Source organism: Lethenteron reissneri, chromosome 21, assembly GCF_015708825.2.
Source record: "Lethenteron reissneri isolate LAM-NWPU_2019-01 chromosome 21, ASM1570882v1, whole genome shotgun sequence".
Lineage (NCBI taxonomy): Eukaryota > Metazoa > Chordata > Hyperoartia > Petromyzontiformes > Petromyzontidae > Lethenteron > Lethenteron reissneri.
The window spans coordinates 20295419-20319497 of NC_083799.1; the positions used below are offsets into that span (position 1 = coordinate 20295419).

At 40.1% G+C, this 24079-nt stretch overlaps 1 protein-coding gene across 1 annotated transcript in view; it reads left to right on the plus strand.

The window, feature by feature from the left end:
* MINDY3 (MINDY lysine 48 deubiquitinase 3) overlaps positions 1-24079 on the plus strand; it is a 59416-nt gene that overhangs the window by 25724 nt on the left and 9613 nt on the right. The window contains exons 11-12 of the mRNA XM_061556068.1: positions 18209-18281; positions 23226-23298. Of these exons, the coding sequence (XP_061412052.1) occupies positions 18209-18281; positions 23226-23298 (146 nt within the window). The remainder of the gene's footprint in view (positions 1-18208; positions 18282-23225; positions 23299-24079) is intronic.

The following is a 24079-nucleotide window of genomic DNA, read 5'->3' on the forward strand; positions in this document are numbered from 1 at the left end:
GCCTTCAGTCTGTTAAGGCTACATGGGGGATCTTTGTCTTTGTATGGCAAGTGGTGAAGTGGTGGTTGTGATTTGCCCCCTATTCCCAGCGATCAATGTGTGTTACCCACCCATACACCAGGTGTTCATGAAGCCTCTTGTCTGGCCTTGATTAGCTGAGCATAAATATAGCGCCTGCTGAACTGTGTTAAATGTTATCAATCTTGGCAAAAAACGCGGTCACATGTTGTGCTGATCCAGTCACCACATTATGCGCCATACTTGCCTAAATATGTCCTCACAAACAGTATTTATTTCACAAACGCCTGCACATGTGGACAAATTTTGGCAATGGGCCGTACATTCCTTGTGAGAAAATATACGTGTGAACTATAACCTTGGCAAATGTATATTCTAACTATGCTGGTATGTAGGGGCCTGCAAGATCTGTGCATTTGGGAAATTAATCACACTTTTAGTTTTGCCGATTTTAGCCATTTTAATGATGCCAGTGGTCACAAACTGTCAATGTCCAAATCGGGTAATACTAAAAGGCATTTTTTGTTATTTCTGCAGAATGACAAAATTGAAATGCATGCATTTTGCCATGAGACTGAACATACGGGCACAAGTGTGCTGCTTGCCTAGTGTACTGTGTAAATAATAATATTTTTGCAGGGTATAAGTTAAACACCTAAACTCTTATTCCAAGTCATCACACAATCTAAAGTGTTTTGCTTTAGTTTAGAGAGCATCCGACATTTTCACAGTTTTCTCTGCCTTTATAGGGGTCGAACAGCACAGTTGTGATTTAATGGGTGAACATTACAAAATGCATGTTTGCAAATCACGGTAGAAAATAGTTTTTAGCCTCAAAAAGAAACACATGGGAAACATTTTTGTTAAGTTTTAAAGGTTTTAAAGGAAATGGTTGAGTTGTGTGTAAATTAAACGATTTAATCTATTAACAAGCTAAATTTTGAACCAAACAAACACAGCTGAGATAGCTGAAGATGGTAGTGCATGTGAATGCATTTGAGAATATTGTTCTTGTCCTTCTGGTCTTCATTAAAGAAGTATGTATTGTATAACATTTATCTGTTATTTAGCCACGGATAATTTTATTGTTCAACATTTATAATTCCAATTAATACCAAACTATCGTTATAATTTCTGGATAACAATAATTGCCTCTTTGCATGATGTTATTACGACTTTCGCATACTTAATGGATTTTTTTTTGCATGCGTATACTGACACATGTATGTGTATTATATGGTGTAGTGGGGAGCGGTAGTGTAGCGGTTAGTGCGCTGCGCTATGAACCTGGCGACCCGGGTTCGATTCCCGCTCACGGCCAATACCAGTGACGATTATCTGAACCGGTCCTGGGCCTCCCCTAGGCCGACTCAGCCTGAAATGAGTACCTGGTGCGGTGTGTAAACATCGCCACTGGGGAGACAAAGGCGGTCGGGGGTGGTGCTGGCCACCCACCCCCTCGTGTACCGTTCCGGCCTTCATAGGTGCTCGCTAACAGCACTTGCCCCTACAGCCTGTTAAGGCTATACGGGGGATCTTTGTCTTTGTAGTGATTTATACAATTCATTTCCATCTCAGTTGCCCAAGTTCAATCTCTGGCGATGCCTAACACCAGTGACAATTTAATCTGAACCTGGCTTTCGATTGACTCTTCTTCAAACAAGTACCTGGCGCTGTGTTAGCTCTTAGCACTCAGCGAGGCAAAAGTGAGTGGACATGGTGTAGGCCTCACAACCCCGTTGTATGTGTCGTGAAGAAACGCGCGCGGGGTTTCGCAAACAGTGTCCACGCATATGTGAGCGGCTGCCAATGAAGTCTCGTCAGGGCAAACAGGTGCAGAGAGAGAGCAATCGGAGAAAGGCGTACCAATTCAGAGGCGATAAGGGGGAGGACATGTGCGCGAGGCGTCGGGACGACGCTGCCTTAACGAGGGCCACCTGAGGGCACTTAATGAGGAGGAGGATCAAAGAGGAACGTGTGAGACAGGGGGGGGGGTGAAGAGAAGAGAGAATTCAAGAGAAGTGGGACCCTGCTCTCCTCACCCCTCCTCCTCTCCCCACCCCTCCTCCTCTCCAGCGGTGTTGGCTGATCCCCCGCTGGAGGCAAGGGCGAGGATGGATGAGTGAGGGTAGACAGGCTAGCAGTGGAGAGGCTAGCGGAATCCAAAGTGTGAGTGTGCGAAGGCTAGCAGTAGAGAGGCTAACGGAATCCCAAGTGTGAGTGAAACGGCTAGCAGTATACGGGAAGAAGTTGTCCGCGTGAAATAACACCACTTCATATGTATCAGCCTTAATAGTTACTCACTATCAGCACTTGCCCCAACATTCTATAAAGGGTTTAAGGATTTGTTTTGGTTGTGTGCATAGTCATATTTTTACATGGTAAATTCCCAACTATTATTGTTCCTTATCGCAAAAATGTTGTAAATCTGCTCTCCCCTCCCCATTCAAAACAAGACGTTAAATAAAAAGCCTGTGGGAATGAATCTGGTACCATGCTGTGCACATGCAGCTCCATATGAGTGCCAATAGATGAAATGGATGGCTTGGCCTGCATGCTGTACTCTCAGGGTTTACCACATGTGGCTGATGTTCACCTGCCCAAAGCAAAGGTGCGCAAATTATTGGCGGCCTATATCAATAGCCAAACATACCGTAAAAGTCATCCAAACATAGCGCACACTCTGCGTGGGAAAGTAATTTTACACAACGGCAAAAAACATGAAATATTTAACCAAGAGCATATGTATTTCAATGCAGTTTCCTCTATTTTAACAGGTGAGAGCTCATTGAGATTCATTGTCTCTTGAAAATTGATCCAGGTAACTTTGCAAGTTTAGTTACGATAGTATGCAGGTTAGTTACAATGAAGTTATAAATTGCAGTTTGGGCTATAACATTAGGATACAGTGGCCTACTCTTGTAAATATTTCCTATGGACTTGTTTGTGTATTTTACAGATAGATTACACAATACCTTACCACATAAATTATTAGACAGCTACAACAATCAAACCATTCCTATTTATGACTATCCAGCCATCATATTTATAAAGGTGGTTACAAGCAAATACAAAATATGTGCATGTTGCTTAATTTGATGGAGCGACAGGGCAGTGCCTCGTGCACTGTGCTATGAACCTGCCAACCTCGGTTTGATTCCCTGCCAGATCTCACATCAGTGGCAACTAATGTCTGAACCATTTCTCAGCACTTCACGTTATCTGCACAACAAGCCAACTTGAAGTATGGTAAAAAAAAACGACACGGGGAGCCATTAATGCAGCGGTGGATTGAACAAGGGCTGTAAACCAAATAAAAGTGTCCCTTTATGTGCTGTGGACCATTTATATAAATGCAGAAACACCAAGATAAGTTACGTGTGCTCGTAGCATTTACTTCAAAATAATGTTTGCCGATCATAATCGCTGGCTTATTAGAGGATATTGTTGCCCCTGTGGAAAATGCTTAATAGCTTGTGCTCCCATTATTTCAGGAGTCCCTCCTCACAGGTCAGGTCAGGACACAAAGATGGTTTGTACAGCCACTTCCCACTGAGATCTTTATACATTCAGTGTAGTTCCTGTTATATATGCTATCTCATACCCTGGCAAGTAATGGCATTGTGTCTCTCCTATTAATGCATTTTTGTTTACAATTAGTTTAAAAGCTTGAACCCTAGAAATGGTTGTAATAATAAAAGGCTACAGTGCACGTAAAGTGTTTTTTGAATGCAAGGTGTTAGCCGTTGATTCCTCTTTCTGGCTTCGTGTGGAACATTATGTTTGCCCTGAAAAAAACACGACAGTTCATTTTAGATTTTGACCATGTGTGGGCAGACCTGAGAAGATTAAATTCATTGCCATTGCATTTGGAGACCTACTTTTTAAGTGGCAAATATGACCTTTCATCTGAAAGGCCATGTGATGCCTTTTGGAGGAAATTGATCTGACATCCAGACACAAGATGAATGATTGTGATGAATCCAACGTTCAACTTTACCGTTGGTCAACACTCTTTGATGACCTTTAGTGTCTGTTGCTGACTCCTTGAACTTCAATATATATATATATATTTTTTTCTTACATTTGGAACAAAAATGTTCATTCATAAAGTTTTTTTTGGGGTAGATCGCATAAATACAAATGTGTTGTTAACTCACCACCACCCGACACAGCCTATTTGTAAGGTGTGTCACGTAAACACACCGTTGGGCTGAAGTAGTAATAACTAATTGGCACCTTTTGTTTCCCTAACAATGCTTACTAATTAGCCGTGTTGGGTGGTGGTGGGTTAACGACACATTTATATTTACGCAATCTAACCCACAAAAACCTTTGTTATAAATAATATTGTTTGCGAAAGCCTACATGTTAAATTGCTAATCCAGTCACGTGAGGCACTCCCACACCTTGGTTCAGAGAGGAAAATATACATATCTGATTCATGAGCAGGTAGTTTTTTTGTTCGTTTTGGACAAATTAAATATTGGTTGATCTTGGCATCCAGCCAGAAAGTGTCCAGACACCTGCAGGCCAGTTTCCTGAATCTGATTTGTCTGCCCCAATCGGTTGCCTTGAAAAAATATTTCCTGCTAACAGCCACCATGGATGGGCCTGTGATCATTTAAACACATTTACAATCTTAAACTTACACGTGGGGAGTACAGTATAGGTTTTATGGTTAATTTTGTCATTGAATAATTAACAGCCAAAATTACTACTTTTTGAATGCTTAAAATGCTTCCCAAATTTGCTTTGAGCCACTTATTTTACTGCTTCAAACAGCGAGGACTTTTTAATTAGAACATTTTCTGTTTTCCATTGTTGAATTTAAAACATGTCCACGAATATTGTTACTGACATTTTGTCGTTGATTTTGAACCTCACAATAATTGAATAGCAATAGCATCTGATATAGTGGCCCACCGTTTTTGTTTGACCATAGGTCATACTTCATCACGGTTACTGCACCTTGAATAGTATGTACATCAAGAAAACATGCACGAGAAAATCACAATTGGACACCTTCATAATTGCCTCTGTAAAATATCCAGGGCTCAGGAACACAAGTGATGGTGAGAGATTTTAAGGGACACACTGCCTGCTGCATTTTCAAAGGTGTCGGTGTTCCGCAGTAGCTTGGCAGCACCAGCACATTCCCTGTGTTCACTTTACGTGCGTGTGTCTGCGTGTGTGGCCGCTATTGGTATATATTTTCCGTCACAGCCAAGCGTAGTGGTTGCATTGCCAAGCAGTCGGTGCGCTTGCCACTGAGTTGCTTTGCAAGTAGTAAACGTCTCATTCCTGCCACGCTTCCTTCTAGAGTTTTCCGAGTAATTAAAAAGTATGCCGCGTGCTCTGAAGTAGATGTTAAAACTGCCACGATTCATTTGTGCGGGTGAGGGTAACCTGTGTTATTTTGGAGACCAATTCCTTGCTCTTCTTAGGCATTCCTTAAAAAAATGTATTTCCAAAAATGAATATACACTATATACCATGTGTTTGTGTGGACTTGTCGAGTACAATAGCATTGCATGTGTTCTTATGCAGTGTATATGGCGGTGTGTGTTTCATGGCCGTCATTGTATGGCTGCACCCAAATGCTAAAAGGTGCACACACGAGCGTGTGCGGTTTGACTGTATGCACAGCTGTCGGTGCTTTGTTCCTGCCCAGCCCAGTTGGACTGCTCGTCTGGGTGACCCCTTAAATGTGCACCCAGCACCCCCCCCCCCCTTCAGAGGGATACTAATGTAGCGTGACTGATCCAAACACAGCCAGAGTCATTTCTCTGATGCTCCCACACAACCCCACTCTGTGCTCCAGGGATTCCCTTTAATTGTTTTATGTTCCCCGAGTGTTTGGATTGTCCACTTTTTTTTTCAAATGTGGCATGGCACTGTCGAATTTATTGCCAGAATGGAATGGCACGTTAGCCGTGTGGATAGGTACTGGGTCTGTTGTGAATAGATTGAGTTGTGAACCAAAGCTACTGTAGCTGTAGCAGACAATTTTAAATGTGGGCAGATGCAGCTGTGGAACTCGGCCACACGGTTAGCGTTTATTTGTTTTAGCACAGTTTATATGTCATTTTGCTGTTGAACATTGTAGGCCATGCACACCATCAAACACAAAGCATGTAAGAGGCTATGCCACCTCATCACAGAGCTCACCGCTGAGCCAGTGACCTAAGAAGTGATCGTTTGATATCCACAATTGGATAATCACCAGCTGTCACCTATTTAATAAATTAATTGCATCTCAAACCTACTCATAAGCATACCAGTGTGTTCCAGTGTCATAGCTCATACTCCACTTGCAACTTAATTGGGTTAAAATAACAGCACCAAAGTCACCTTTGCAAAAGCATGCATTATTTCGCTGGACTTGTGCAGTTATTTTAGACGCCAGATTGAGTAGTATAATTTTGATTGTTGCAAATATAAACAGACTTTCCATTAGTTGTTTAAGTGCGAGTTCTGATTTAGTTTTTGCATCAATAGAGCACAGTGTAGTCCGTGCATGGGTTATTAATAATAACTGTTGGCTGATGAGTTAAATCATAACTGCTGGCTGATGGGTTAAATCATAACTGCTGGCTGATGGGTTAAATCATAAATGCTGGCTGATGGGTTAAATCATAACTGCTGGCTGATGGGTTAAATGATAAATGCTGGCTGATGGGTTAAATTATAACTGCTGGCTGATGGGTTAAATCATAACTGCTGGCTGATGGGTTAAATCATAACGGCTGGCTGATGGGTTAAATCATAACTGCTGGCTGATGGGTTAAATTATAACTGCTGGCTGATGGGTTAAATTATAACTGCTGGCTGATGGGTTAAATCATAACTGCTGGCTGATGGGTTAAATTATAACTGCTGGCTGATGGGTTAAATTATAACTGCTGGCTGATGGGTTAAATCATAACTGCTGGCTGATGGGTTAAATCATAACTGCTGGCTGATGGGTTAAATTATAACTGCTGGCTGATGGGTTAAATCATAACGGCTGGCTGATGGGTTAAATCATAACTGCTAGCTGACGGGTTAAATGATAAATGCTGGCTGGACACACGTTTGAGTAATTCCCTTGTGACTTGCACAGAGCACCACCTGGCAGCTGGATGCTCGTAAAGTGTTCTGCTCTGACCTTGGCCATCAGAAGCCTCTCAGTGGAATTACTCTTTAGTTTTTGTTTGCTATGCGCTGGAGATGTATGGAAAAAAATACCCCACAATTTCAGCAGTACATTGTTTATATGAGTTACAAGGTATCTTCTTGCTAGAAATCTGCTTTTTCATGAATTCAACATTCTGTCATCTTCATGGTTTTTTGTGATATCAATGAATGTAATATGGTATTATAAAGTAACTTATAATGTGATCTAGGATATTATTTTAATAATTGTAACACTAATAAAATGTTTGCTGCTGAATCTAATTAAGAATGATCATTTCTGACCATCTAGTATTTACCTCTGCATTTTTAAACATACTTAGGTAACAGATAGCACGATTAAACGTTTATATGTTTTATTCCAGACCACAATTTAAAGCAGTTGAATTTAAATGATACAGAATTAGCAAACATGCTTATGTGCACTTACAAAGATGTGTTAGGCCCCCAGTGTATGCATTGTGTATAATGGCACTGAAACATCTACACATTGAGTTGAGTCAGTGGTATAACTAATCTACTTCTTAGTGTCTATTTTTGAATCACTTACCATTGCATTTCTGTATCATGTATGCAAATGCATTTATTATTTCCACCTTCCAGCCCTCCACTCAATCTATGTTGTATTCAATGTGAGGGATTCAGATTAAGTGCCTGTCCTGCCAGTGAATTGTGGCAATACGCTTGGACTGCTATTAAGCTCGCAGTGTGCAGATGTGGGAGGAGACAGAGGAGCCAGTTGCTCTGATGAAAACAAGTTGACTGCTGCCCCAGCCACCGGCTTGCCTTCTGTTTTTGATGACATTGACAGCATTGGGTTGTATATATTTGGCTTGGAATGCGTTACAACGTTCAACTGCTCCCAGAGTCTGTAGGTATGGACCCTTTAAATTAAATTCAGAAATAGTTGCTGTATTTCCATAGCAGAATTATTTTCAATTTGTTTTCTTTACAAGGCACGTTTTTGCATATTTGCGTTAAAAGGGCCTCTGTTATCAAAAAAAAAGGGAAATTTGTGAATGCGTGTCTGTTCAAAATGTTTAGCGTACTTCCCGACATGCAACAAACTTGAAATTTGCCAAGTGGGTACTTACCAGACTGTACACCATGCAAAAATTATAAAAATATACTTTTTGGAGGGGGGCGCAATAATGCATATATTTTGCATCGATTGTGCCTGCTGATGGCGGGTAAAGTGAAATACAAATGTGTTGCAGGTCTAAGGCGTTCTTCGTGCAGAATTGCTTTTTATTTCAGTTGTTGACTGCCGTACGCACCCTCAAAGTTGTGTGTGTCTGCAGCAAGCGCGTGTATGTGTACCTATGGACGCGCGTGTATGTGGGGGGAGCAGTAGTGTAGTGGTTAGCGCGCTGCGCTACGAACCCGGCGACCCAAGTTCGGTTCCCGCTCACGGCCACCACCGGTGACGATTATTTGAACCGGTCCTGGGCCTTCCCTAGGTTGACTCAGCTTCAAACGAGTAACTGGTGTGGTGTGTGAACATCGCCACTGGGGGGACAAAGGATGGCCGGGCATGGTGAATCCAAGTCCCGGGCGAAGCCAGGTAGTAAAGCTAGTTCATAATAAGCCTACTTGGTAAGTATTTTTTGTTTTGATCGCAATGACAAATTGCTTTGCATGTACATTATGTATGTATGTGTGTTGAACCTCTTTCACACCATATATAGCCAATCGCTGTTATCAGAGGTGCAGGGGAAGGACAACAACCTAAACACAAAAAGCAGTTCTAAAGAAATTAGTTTTCAAGAAAGATTTAAAAGTGCGTAGCGCCAGTGGTTTTCTAATAACTGAAGGAAGAGTGTTCCAGATGGTCGGAGAAGTGCATCTGGAAGCGTGCGATGCAGTGACCGTCTTTGTTCGATGGCTAGCCAAAAGCCGCTGCATATGCAGATGCATATTTGTGACCAGTACTACCTCACTTTACAACCCAGAGAGCACCCTGCTGCAGAATTGCTGCTTCCACTGTGCTGTTTTTTCCTAAGAGGCTGACATCACCCGACTCATCTTTTAGAAGTACTGAATAACAGAGGTGGTTGAAGGGTTTAGATGCATTAAGAGCACTGAATGGGCACCACTGATATCTAACATGTGTTTCCAAAACTATTCAGAAGCGTCATTGGTCAATTCGTGAACTGGGCTCACAAGCTTAGGCCATATTCCTATCGCAGCCACCTTACCAGGCTGACCTGACATAAAATTGGCTCATGAAGCTTCCTTTAAGCCTAGGAGCTTTTATATGTGAATCACACACTATTACCTGGGCTGAGCATAGAACCAGGTGTAACATCAGAGAATTAATGTAGATGTGGAACACGTCGTTTGTGTCGTCTCTGTAAAAAAAGATTACAACACGAGATAGATTTGTCGAAGTAACTTGAGCAAAACCTGAGTTTAACCTTTTAAGAGACTTTATTCAGACCAATTCTTGACCCTCAACCCTCCGTTGCAGAGGGTATGGATGTGAAGGGGCATGGAGAGAGACCAAGTACACACTCGTGGCTTATTATCCCTGCTCCCATTCCTAAAATGCAAATGAACCATGCTTAGACCAGCAAGACCCTGATTTCCAATGGTCATCGAAATGTCGCACAGGTGTCTGAAATACAGATAGCCACCCAAAGTAAATACATTTTCTTGTTTAATGCGTTTGAATATCATATTTGTTCTTGTGGGTTGTATAAAGAAAACATTACAGTACGGGTCCACTATCAGGATTCATTGTGTAGATAGGTAAAAACAACGTTTCATCTCCATAGCCTGGGAGAAGTGCACAACCAATATAGTTCAGCACTGCCTCTGGTAGATTGTAGGCAATACAAACATAGGCATTGGCTGCTTCATCCTCTGTGCCACCCGTTTGTGTGATGAACATTTGTTATGCTTTGTTTTAAAATAAGGCATTTGAGTCAAAAAGAAAATAACTCCACCAATGGGCGTTCTGGAGGTATATACTCTAGTAGGATTTGTTTGAACAAAAAAAACATTGGACAAGGTGTGGTGTATGCTTGTAAGAGAGCTACGTCCATGTAAGATAGGTCATTGAAGGATCTCAGGCTAATGCTTATGACGAACATGTTCTATATCTATCTCTTTAGCTTCCGTTGCAGGATGATCTGCGACAGAATGTCTCTGTCTAGACACAGATGCCAAAACCACAACCAACATATCATTTCTTACAAATAAGTGACTAATTCCCTTGGGCTTGTCTTCCGCTTTGGCCAGCATTGCTACTACCAATTATATCGTGCAGTTTGCCCAAGTGTCCCAGTCGTTGTGTGCACCACACGTCTGTGATCCATCACATTCATTGTAGCCATTTGCTGATCATACGTCTTCCCATGGAGGCTGACACGATTAACTGTTTTGTGTGTAGCCTGTGTCCGTCTGAAAGAATCCAAGGCACTGACCTTCCGGGTTATCAGATTCCTGGGGCTGAGAGTGCATGAATGGCGTTGGTTGTACCACTTTTTTGCACAGGGCCTGCTTATTCATTGAGACTCAAGAATGTAATTCCTCTCATGTGATGTAAGGGTCAATTTTTGGTAGTTGAATGACCTTTTCAATATCGATTTTTGTCTTGCAAATGTTATCACAATTTTAGTTATCATTAAGGGGTGATTGAGATGCATTGTTTGTGCACTGTATAAAACAAATATGCCGTAAAATTCTGGCTCAGGGCCTGTGGGAACAGTTATTTTATTTTTACATTTTCTTTAGTCAGGGGTTCCGATTTATTTATGTACCATGGCTCAGTTCCCATCCATGTGTTAAAAACCTTAAACAATGTTGAAACTTTACGTTGTATCAAGGATAAAACAGCAGTTGTGCATTGTGTTTCGAAAAACATATAATATTAATAGTAGTTTATTTACCAAGGAAAGCAATACTTTTTTTTATCAGAATGGTCCCTTGACTTCATGGACTGACATTCTGGATCTTGTCCTGATACTGTTTGATGCATTTTAAATAAAGCATCGTATCTGATTGCTACATTTGGTTGTGAGGATTGTTCAACCGAACATTGAGCTGAAACATATATAATTGGTGCCTTAAATACTTGTATACGTGACGATGAATTTGTTCAGCTGTGTTGGGTGGTGAAGGGTTCCTAATGGCACAGATTTGGTCAGGTCACTACGTGGCCTCAACCAAAAAGTTTTATAAATCATGATATTGGCTGTGATAACCTGTGTTAAGAAAGGTCCTGTTTGAAATGGTTGGTCCTTTTTGTTTAAGTATTAAGTTTCCATGTGTACCGAGGAAAACCCATGCATATATATATAAATAACACACAATCATGCAGGTAGTATAGCAATTGTCGATGTAATGTGTTTCATGTTTCATGCACAAGTCATGATCTCTGATCCACCAACCTAAGTAAGTAAAACATCTTCATTTAGACAACAACGTGGACACTATAGAAAAGCTGGCTTCATTGAGGAGGACAATTTGATTGGCAAGTGAACATTGCTATTGGTACTGTGGCTTTTCTTGCATTTAAATAATTGTATAACACTCTTATCATCCACAAATCCCCACAATGTTTGCACTGTCGGGTTAGAGGCAACAAGCTGTCTGTTGACTAATCGCATCATGCCGGAAGGCAATGACATTTTTCCACCCAGCATTGAGTGCTAGTCCAAGACTCTTAGTTCCCGACTAGCGCTTTCTTCTATTCAAAGAAGGCCCTGTGGACGTGTAGGGCACAAGTGTGGGTGTCGCCGAGAGGTCATTCCATGCAGCTCTCTAGGCCCATGTGACCAGCACTGTTAATGGGGTGGCGGCACGCGCTGGCCAAGGCATCTCCGACCAAAGGAAGCGTTTACGGAGCCCTGCTTCCCCGCTGCTCATTACTGAGCGGAAGTTGCTGTTTGCTGCCGATGCCTCTCCCGATGTAGCCACTGCTTGCTCCCCTGCCAATTGTTGCTGCAGCATTTAATTGATTAACACTTATTCACCAGTTTTTTTTTTTATCAATCTCATTTCTAACGGTGACTAGAGCTTAGTGAAGAGTCGCCTTGATTTAGCGCTGTACCTCACTGTGTTAATTAATTCAACATGTATTGTTTACAGTATAAGTTGCCTTTGTTATTTGTACGAGAAGAGTAACGCATCATAAATCATATTTCCATTTGTATCCACTTGCCAATACAGAAAATAATTGCATATTTTTAAAATATCCATATGGCGACACCACTTACTAACTGTTTGACATTTCAGCTCATGTGCCTATGTGTATATGTTGAGCACTAATTTTTCCCCAACTCTGTTTTAGCGTTATTGTTAATTTAATGTTAATGATTCTGTTAGTATACTGTGCCAGTGTTATAACATGTTTCCCAAATGTCATCATTACATATTCTGTTCACTCATTGTAAATATTACTATTAAATGTCCCACTTAGCTTTGCTGGTTTATGAAATGCCAGTGGGCCATCACTTGGTTCAATCAATGACAGTCAGTTGTTAAATTATTTTTGTACGTATCAAATGAGAAAAAATGTCTTTCGTTTCTACAGTTAAGAGATTACAAAACAACCTTTCTTCTCTTTTGGGTTCAATTTCATGGTTCAGTGACAGTGCTGTCTTAATAAAGCGAAGCCAAACATTCAGGACCCATAAAGACCACAAGGTTAAGCATTTTCATCACACGGTAGTAGGTTTTGCCCTTCCTGTGGTGGCGGGTGAGTGGATGTGTTCTGCACATATGGGACTCAGTTTTATGGCACATTGTCATTTTTGTTTCGCCATTTATGTTTAAGTTTGTCCTTATAAGGCAGTGCTTACACATTTATATACAAGTACCAATAGAATTCCATTCAAATATAGCTCACCTCCAGTTTTGTTTTCGGAAATCCAGAACCATGTCATATTACACTTTACTAGCACTGGAATCAATGACTTGCATATCAACTGGTTCTTGCTAAATCACATGTAATTGTTTATGATGCTTGATTTTTGCAGTAGTTTATCTAAATGTGTAATCTTGATTTGAAGCTTTCGTGACTGCAGGAATCCATACTCTCTTTGGTTCTTTCGGTAAAGTCACGTAGGTATAAAAATAAAATAGAATAAATCACGACGTTTCGGGCACAACACAAGCGTCCATCATCAGGTGGGAAAGCATGGTCTGCTGCTGATGCAGACTGTTTTAAAGGTTTGAAATGGGTGTAGCCCAAGGGTTATAAAGGAGTAGCTGGGTCGAGTGATGTTAATGTGAAAAATTAGCATGTAACTGGGTACGGAAGTGGCTATGTTAATGTCAGAGATTAGCATGATGTTAAAGTGAGAAATCAGCATGTAACTGGGCACGGAAGTAGCTATGATAATGTGAGAGATTAGCATGATGTTAAAGTGAGAAATTAGCATGTAACTGTAAGTTAATCTTTGATTTTCTTTGCAAGTTACTGCTAGTTATTACTTTTAAAGATGTTTTCTAATCCAGAAACTGTCAAGTGTGCTTTTAAGAGCAGCACAATAATAGCGGAATGGCATTGTGAGAGGCATACTATTTGTTTCATAGCTGACTCCGATTTAAAAGAAATGTGCCTATGATGTCAACGTCGTACATTGCACCACCAGTGGATATTGTGAGAATTAAAATAACCATTAGTGTTGTTGTGGATAACAATGGTGAGCCACTTGGTCAAAACGTTCCAGAATTTGCTCGCATTTAATTAATGCTGCTGAAATTATGCACTCCCAGAAGGCTGTGAGGCTCATGGGTTGTGTAAAAAACTTGTTTGTATTTGGAGGGACAGATGTATGATATAAGCGTGTTTATTGTGTTACTTCTGTTCTCTGCCTGATTATTTAGAGTTCTTCGTGAAAATGTTGGCTTGTCAGCTTTGTTGCTTAATTAAAACAAACAGTAGCTTTTGTATTTGATTTGAAGCTTTCGTGACTGCAGGAATTACTCTTTGGTTCTTTCGGTAAAGTCACGTGACGTTACCGAAAGAACCAAGGAGCTGTACAGTAAAACCTTGGATTGCGAGTAACTTGGTCTGCGAGTGTTTTGCAAGACGAGCAAAATTTTTAAATAAATATTAATTTGATAAACGAGCGAGGTCTTGCAATACGAGTAGAAGTATACGCTTTGTCTGCCGAGCGTCACGTGATCACAACTGATATACGAGTGCTTTGATATACGAGTGCTTTGATATACGAGTGCTTTGGATTACAAACACGTTTCCGGAACGAATTATGCTCACAATCCAAGATTTTACTGTATTAGCAACTCGTACGTTTTATGGCTTGCCTTACTTTGTTGCCACTTGTCTGTAAATTCTAAGAAAAAAATACTGGGTCATCTGTGACCTTATGGAGATTAGCCCTCTTAATCTGTCAACATGCCACAAAAATCATGCATCTTAACATGAGAATCACGCTTGTTTTTTTTAATACCATTTTATATAACAACCATATTTGAGAAAATAAGGTTAAATTCTTACTGATAGCAGCTTAAAATGAAGCCCTTAATTCCTCCATTTCAGGTCCATATGCATGTATTATCTTCATTGATGCTGAAAAGGTGTCCAAAAAGTATGCTCAGTATTATTTTTGCCCCCTTTTTGTCAAAGGGCAAATGGAGTTATGGCCAATATAATGGTATACGTTTCCCCTCCTCTGGTGTGTATTTATGCAGTGAGCCTGAAGTAATGAGGTCATACCAAGAGGGTGGCCAATCTTTCCCCCCCTCCAACGATCCCAACCTGACAGCGCGGCTAGACAGCCCCTGCCGTGTGTGGGAACAAAGGCTTGTGCATTTCAGTCTCTCGCTTTGCTGCAGGGCTGACTGAGGGCTCGCACCCACTCATACGGGACCGTCCCTCCTAAGGCTACCCCACCACTACTATCTCACTCATGAATCCCATTCCCTAGACCCCCAGCTGGATGGGTCAGGAACCCACACCCCAGGACAAATGTGCGTTTCAGAGCCTTGTCACGCTCAAGAGACACATTCGGCTAATTAAATGACTCCTGCTTTTTGTTTCAGGCTTGGGTCACGTGTGTTGTGCGCAGACTTTGCTTCTATCCGTGCCCGTCCCTTGCACTGTCTTTTTGTGTACAACACTCGGCCTTTGTGCAGAGAGTTCATGAAAACAACACATCATTGTTGCACACACAGGCCTGGAGTTGTTGCGCATTCTTGAATTAGCACTTGAAGCTGTGAACAGGGTTCTGGGGTTTTCGACTTCTGGGTGGGCACTGTGTCTCTTAGTGATGTAGCATTCTTGCCATCTCTAATCATGTGCTAGCTTCCAGAATGACTTTTTCAGGCCACCACTATTTTTCTGATTTCTTGCACCTCTAAGGTCTATACCCAATTCACTGGCATTGGTTATGGTAATTGATGTATGTCTGTTAAATGATGTTGAAAAGAAGTTAACATTACTATCGAAATAGCACAAGTATGTAACTAAGCCATGTGAAGGTTTGTCTTTATAAATTTAAACTTTAAGTATAGTCTTGAAGGCATGAAAACAATTTTCTTGCTGAAGAATTCAATGTAAACTCATCCATATTTTAGGAGCCGTTAAGTGAATGCATCACTTCCAGTCACCATCTATAGCAGGAACAATAATAAACAAGCATTTTTCACCTTAAGAACAATGATGTATTGCAAAGACCGCACCTTTAAAAACGGGACGCCAACTACCTTTGCTTCCTTGTTCAAAAATTATAATAATCTGATAATGATGGGAGGAGACCTTAATCATTGATTTTTCCTGGCTACCAATTTGTATTGAGTTCACATTTCTTTACAAATAACCTAGCCTTTGAACCATCTTGGCATTTGTTTTCAAATAAAATTGGACTTTGTTCCACTAAAAAGTAGATTTATATATAGATGTATTCCCATAAAAGCATTTAATGGGACACATGAAGAATACAGAAAATGTTAGGATTTATTTATTTTACTCTAAACATATCAGTGTGTACTTATCTGTTGAATTAATGGCTATAAGTAAACAAATAGTTTTTTTAAAATATGAATTATTTTATTTTATTCAGGAAAGCTGTTTTTAGTCTCAACTGTCAGAAAAGTCCTGTAATATAATGCCTGGCCAATCCCTTAGCATGTATTTTTCTTATTGATTTTATTTTTTATCAAAGTGGATTACATGTCAGTGGATTATTTATCTTTTATAAGTGCATTTTGAACATAATGTATTAACGTAGGACAACTGAGTAATATATCATGAATACTTCTGTGCAATTCTTTAAACTTATTTTATTTTTCCAGCCAACATGTTACTGTACAAACCTTTAGAAGATTATTTTGGTAAGGCCCCTAACTCTTGCAGCAGCGATATCCCACTGTTACACCTAATTTCTCAACGGGCATTTATAAAAACATTGTGAAATTATAAATGAGTCTGTACTCTGACTTTCTTTGTGTATTTATTCACTGAAAAAACATATAAGAAATGGACAACCTATTCATCTGCTATGACAAATGTTGTTATCCCGTTCGGTTAAATCTGTGGGTGTATCCCTGCACGGCAGCCTACGTTGCCGACACTTAAGAATGTGTGACCTAAAGGGCCATTGCATTGCTGCAGGGGCCTCCTACACAGGCACACAGATGGTAGCAGATGCCAAAAAGTGACGTCTGCAGCAGGTGCAGGCGCTCTCCTGTTTCTAGATTAATATGCCCTTTGCAGTGCCTGCCCACTCACACGCAAACGGTGCATGCTAGGAGAGTCATGCTTAGCCTTTGCATGTTACTAGAGCACAACGTCAATACTGATGGTAGTCTTAACAGAGGGGCTGCCATCTGCTTCAGAAAGGTGACTCATGTTGATGAGTTGTCAAGGGTTCAGACATTACGCACCACCTGGCAGGTTTCGGGAGTGGTGTTTTGATTGAATTTCTAGCCTAACGCAGAGGTTCTCATCCCGTGGGTCAGGGGCACGTGGTTGTGTGGCATGGATACCGTGCAGAATACATTTTGAAAAAAGGGTTCGGTAGCCTGTCGGCTCTGGTGTGTTACTACACTGTATTCTACACTTGATCAAGATTGAGCCTCAAATGGAATACATCAGTATCCAAACACTTGTGTAGACTTGTATGCAGCCATTGCCACAACTGTATGTTATATAATTTCTTGACTTTGATATAACGTCTGCAGCAGCTGCCACCATTTCAAGTTTTAACCTATGTATGTTGAACTTCATTGGTGGCTCTTGGCAAAAACTACCTTCAACCAACAAGTGGCACAGACATTTTGATTTAAAGCATTCGTGACTGCAGGGATTCATATTCTTGGTTGTTTCGGTAAAGTCACGTAGAAGGGAAATAATAATTCGGTAAAGTCACGTAGAAGGGAAATAATAATAAAAAATAATATTATTTCCCTTCTACGTGACTTTACCGAAAGAACCAAGCATATGGCACAGACATGTTTCCTTCCAAAAGTTGACGGATTCTTTCCAATAATATTTTTTTTCTTTTAAGCTAGCATAAGAGGCGTGATGGACTATTAAAAAATAAACAATTATAAGAAAAAGTAAGTGGGCTTGGGCAGGACAAATCGTGAGGAGGGATGATGGTCAATGGTGAGGACTTACGATGGAGTGGCAGCCAAAATAGTGGACATGCCTGAGAAGATGTCCACTGCAATTTTATTGCTAAGCTCCATCGATCAATAGAGTGGTATAAGTGGATAATAGATACATACATTTTCAATTGTGCTCTGCTTATTATGGCAATCGGCATCAGATGTTTCTCGGTCTGCGTGCATGTGTGTTTTTTTCAGGCTGGCCTCTATCTTCGGCCAGCCGTCTTCGTTTACCTTGCCTACAATAGCAGCTACCCACACATGACGTGCCTTCACACTCTCAAACCTGACTCCTCGCTGAGTACATTCTTTCAACGGGGGGGATGTGTTAATGAAGAGGAGGTGCTGTATATAGTAGTTTCACAATGCCGGTTATTTGCTTGGCAGTGGTATGAATGTGCTGACCACTGCCGTCTGCTTGCTCTCACAGGAATTGTCCGTGGTCGCGTCCGAGTCACCCACTGAACATGCGCGCAGGGTCTTCAAGAGCTTTGACCCGGAAGGTGAGTGAGCTTTCTTCCCACTGTGACGAGCCCTGGGTGCATGCGTGTCAGCCCAACTGTTATATTTTCTATTTTAAACCAGTTTGGGGGACACTTGAGTGTTCGCGTTGGCCATTTTGGGCACCAAGACTGTTTACTGGCTTTGACCTGGGTCCTATTTCAAAGGACACATCAGCCATGCTCAAAAGCATGAAAGAGCTCACAATAAGTGACTTGTAGGTATAACTGGTAGGGTATGTGGGTCATTAACTTGCTAATATTGGTTTGAGGTTCTTGCCTATATTGTCATGTAACATACCAGTGTATCAATTATAAACAAAATATTTTGAATGCAATTCTTTATCTATTGTGGTCTATTTACGATGGCCCATAGAAGCATAATACTTGTTGGAACACAGACAGCAGCAAAGAAGCATCGGCTTTCACCTGCTAGTGGCAAATATTAGTTAATATTTATCATATGTTCTGAAAGCCTGGTTGAAGTAGTGTGAGGGGTGATTTTGGCATGGTAATTGCCCAACTTTTCCTGATAAGTAAGGCAAGTTGCAGACCACAGAGCCTAAAGATTTTCAGATAACCATAATGAGACATGCTCATTCCAAGAAAACTCCAGGGTCTCTGTTTAACAGGTTGTGCTGCTGCTGTTCATTGCGATTGGGATCAGACATGTTTCATGTTTTAAGTGCATTGGCGTTGTGTGCAGCTGGTCGGGCAGTTTGCACTGCTGTGGTATGTATGTAGAGCGCAGTCTGTAACTTCACGCTTAATTGCCAACAAAGCTACCTGTGTGGTCCTCTCAACAGTGGTTACAAGTGAGACTCTGGCCATAGGCTAACATGCATTAAAGTGAGATGGAGCTATTCTTTGGTTCTTTCGGTAAAGTCACGTATAAAGAGAAAATAATAAATTAAATAAATGTAATACTTTCTTATTTTATATTTATACGTGACTTTACCGAAAGAACCAAAGAGTAATTCCTGCAGTCACGAAAGCTCCAAATTAAGTTTGAGATGGAGCTGTGCGGCAGGCGTGCGTTCTGTAGACTACAAACAAGCACACTCATTGCTTAAGAATGACAAAGGTTCACCTCAGATTTTACAAAATTGGTTCTTATAAAGCTCTCATGATGCCAAAATATACACTTTCACTGTTCGTAATGGTGTCTATTTTTAGCATTTTTATTATTCATACTCTACCCAGTGTAATTGCTCACATTATTAAATGCTGCTCGTAATATTGTGCCTATCCATTATTAAATAAATCATGCGTACTTGTATGTTCATTTAACACATATATACAAACTTTTTGGGTCTTTCGGTAAAGTCACGTAGATAGAATATATTTATTTATTACTCGCGTAGATAGAAAAATAATAAATATATATTATAAATCTCCCTATATATAAAAGGAAAAGTTGTGATTATGTGTCTGTTCAAAATGTTTAGCGTACTTCCCGACATGCAACAAACTTGAAATTTGCCATGTGGGTACTTTCCAGACTGTAAACCATGCAAAAATTTTGAAAATACACTTTTTTGGGGGGGGGCAGGGGAGAGCTCAATAATGCATATATATTTTGCACGGCAAGTGAGCTGTGACGTCAAATCTGTCACGTGACCCGCGCATGTGGAAGCGTAGTGTAGTGGTTAGCGCGCTGCGCTACGAACCCGGCGACCCGAGTTCGATCCCAGCTCACGGTCACCACCGGTCACGATTATTTCAACCGGTCCTAGGCCTCCCCTAGGTCGACTCAGCCTCAAAACGAGTAACTGCTGTGGTGTGTGAACATCGCCACTGGGGAGACAAAGGCGGCCGGGTGTGGTGGATCCAAGTCCTGGGCGAAGCCGGGTAGTACAGCTAGTATTATTATAATTATAAATATAATAAATATTATTCTACCAGCTAATAAATATAATTTTTCTATCTACGTGACTTTACCGAAAGACCCAAAGAGTATGAATTCCTGCAGTGACGAAAGCTTTAAGTCAACATAAAAACAAACCAAGATTTCCACAAGCGCTCAAACCTCTGCTTATCTCTGCTTCAGCATTTTGATTCCAATGCATCCTCAAACAATATTCCAAGGTGTACAGTGCATGATATATAGTAAGAATATAAGTCAATATAATGTTATGTTATCGTCATGGGTAATTCTTTGCTATTTTACTGAATTATTACCAGTAATAACTTATTTAAACGCATCTTTGTAGAATCCACTTTTACTATTCATCTATTATTTTAAAATAATTCCCGAGCAAGACAGTGGGTGTATAAAAGTTAAATATCATGTCACAGTTCCCCAACATGGCTGTAGGGATCATGGGTGACACATATTCAAATGAAATGTTTTAGTCGTCGTATAACTTTAACCTTTGACATGAACGGACTACAGTCCCAAGTGAGACGTTGTCATGCGCCATCCCTAAAAATGCTGTCAAGATTGGTCACAGTCAAATAGATGCCAGATAAGAGTGATTTAAAAGGTAGTTGTAGAGCTTAGGTGGTTGTTCAATCCTGCCACTTTCCAAATTAAACGTTTTAAAGTTCTGCAACCAAATTGTCATTTTTTATTGAAATAATATTTTCACGCTTCGCTTGCGACAACAGTTGTTGATCTTGAGTTGCCTTTCACCTAGTTTATGAATGAATATCGATGTTCTCTCTCACTGCCTTGTGATTTTTTTTCATTAAATAATTCCCACTAATACACAGATCATAGTGATACAGTTTCAAGCTTTTCATACAGCATTTTTAATTCATGTAATCCAGTGTAATTCCTGTTTTTTCCGCTCACTAAATGGCATTTAGATGTCTTACTGTGGGCAATCCAAAACATCTGGCTTTCTACTTGCGATGAGCCAATCAGCTGATGTCAGTATGTCAAGGGACATGAAGCATGGAGGTGCAATCAGAGGTGGCATTTGCGTTACCCCTGAGCGCAAGTTAAACAGTATCCGTCAGAGCAATTTGCTGCAATGTAAGCTGACCCTGCGTGCTTTGATTTTCATTGCGAAGAGATCGCCTTTTTGTCATGGACCTGTGGAGCATATGACAAATCTAGTTTGTATCCTATATCAGCGTTTAAAGCTGGTGATCTCATTGTGCAAGGAAACACTAGATTTGTGTGTGCATGTACTGTAAAACACACTCTCTCCTATCTTGATTTGAAGCTTTCGTGACTGCAGGAATCCATACTCTTTGGTTCTTTCGGTAAAGTGACGTAGGTAGAAAAATAATAGATCACGACGTTTCGATCGCAACATAAGCTATTGTCATCAGGTGGGACAACCACAGCAAGAACTACGACAGCAGTGCACTCTCTCCTAATTGACGTTCTTTCTTCCTGATCGACAATTAGAATTTATGCTGCATGCAATGTATTTGGGGTTGAACAATGGTGAGCACACATGAACCCAATTTCTATTGATAAGAATCAAACTGAATTGTCCTGATCCCAGGCCCCTTTCATAAAGTATGGGCATAAGAGCCCCCAGGATCAACATAGCAAAGGGAATATTTCATGAAGCAGTTTAGTAACAAACGCTAGAATTAATTAAATGTTTTAAGTAATTGTGATTGGTTGATTTGATGCCTTAACAAGCACTGTATTTTTTTCCTAGGTTTGGAAAAGTTATAAATAGATTGATTGTAATTATATATCTAGTGTAAATGTTACACACATGTTTTTGCATGTGCTGTAAAACATGAGATCTTTTGATTGCCAAAAAAATGTAAGCACAATTTTTTCGTTATGACAGTTTTTTGTGATATTCTTTCACATTAGCAATGTTTTTTAAGGTAGCCATTTAAGGTATTTTCAGTCCAATTTAACACCATTGCCAGTCACTTTAGTGATAAAGACAATTCCTTGCCCATTACTTGATGCAGTTGTTCAAGTACTAAGTCTAGACTTGCCATTGTGTAAGCATACATCTCGAGTGATGTGTTGTGCTGATACGTGCATTGTTGTAAAATGAATAAACTACGTAAAAACACAATTTAATATATATCAACACTGCTAATAATTACCCATTATGCACGAGAAGCACAAAAACATGACTGTTGTGTCTTCTTCGTTCTTTCGGTAAAGTCACGTAGAAGGGAAATAATAAAATAAAACAAAATAAAATACAATTCTCACTATTGTATTTACAATTGTGACTTTTCCGAAAGAACCAAGAAGATGAATCCATGCAGTCACGAAAGCTTTAAATCGAAATATGACTGTTGTGTTTGAGGCTACAGCAGATTGAGCCTATAGTAAAACTACTAATCCAAACTCCATTGGATTCAAAAGTGCAAACAAGCTTGATCTTAGATTTTTTAATGTGTTTGATTTGTGCATGTGTGTGGGCATCAATCAAAAAGTCACATTTGTTTGGTTTTAATGAGGGATATTGACTCAACAAAGCATATTTTTCCCATTTCAGTGAAGTATTTTTATTCCAGTGTTTTCAAAAAGAATATCTGAGATTGGGTGCGCATTGCAACTAAAGTTGAATTAACTTTGGCTTGTTTTGATTTTGGGAAGAAAAAAACAAGTCCAGTTAGGTATAAAACATCGAGAATACATTTATGTGAATGTTGTTAAATCTATGGGATAAACAAAAAGTGTTGGTGGTTTTCAACAAGGGCATAATAGCATAGCTGGAACAAGCAGGTTTGTCTCATTGCATGGTGCATGATATGAAAACTAATATTTCAGCAACTAGTTTTAATGTTTACCCACGTACATTTGTAATCGTTATTGGTATCTGTTTCCCACAAAAACTACCGAAACACCCCCTGTATCTTCGGTCAATTCACCCTCGACTATTTTTCTCTATTCATTTACCAACAACTGTATTTGGGAGATATACTGAATGTTTGATTAACACTGCACTTTTCCAACAGTTACTTGCCTAACAAGATGCTGTTTGGGATGTGTGTCTTGAATCTGCTTAGACAATGGCTTCATCCTGGACTCTATGCTTGAGGATCTTATGAAAACCCTGGATCTCTTTGCCGACCCTGAGTAGTAAGTGACTTCCATACAGAGGATTTTGTTAACACAGGTGGGCTTGCCAATTGATGCCAAATGGTTGAGCCAACAATGCTTTTTCTACCAATGTGAATGACCTGATTGTGCTGTCAGGTACAAAACAAGGGTGTGTTTGGATCAATTACAGTGCTTGAAACGCATTACTTTACCTCTCCATTCTAATTTTATATTATCAATCAGACTTTTAAGCTAGTCGTGTGTGATTTATGTCTTGAATAATTTGTTAGGGCCGGTTAGCTACGATACAAATATCTAAAAACAGTACCATGGCAGTCTTGGGAATGTTTTTCATTTAACTTTGTAAAACGTTATTGTGTAAAATTAGCATTGGCGTTTAGAAACCAGTTACTTCGAAATCAACAAAATATTTCATGACTCAGTTCATGCATTGCGGTGAGGTTAAACTTTGAGCCTCGAACCTATGACTACTAAATTTTTTAATTCATCATGCAGTTGCTGCCAGATTTATCATAGCAATTCAGAAACACAATGAGCACGTTTTAACCCTGAGGTTTCTGGGGCAAGTCATGGGTGTTTCCTGTATTTATTATGAAAGTTTCTTCACCAGACATGTTATTTCCTGAGACATTTTTATTTATTTGCAGTCTATTCAAAGTAAGACTTGGCTGATCTTTTGAAATTGAAGTATTACATAGTGGCAATAGTTGATTTTGGATAACAAATGTAATTTTACACGTCCACATTCATAAGGTGGGGCATCTCAACCTGGGATCACGTGAACACGATGGACAGAAAT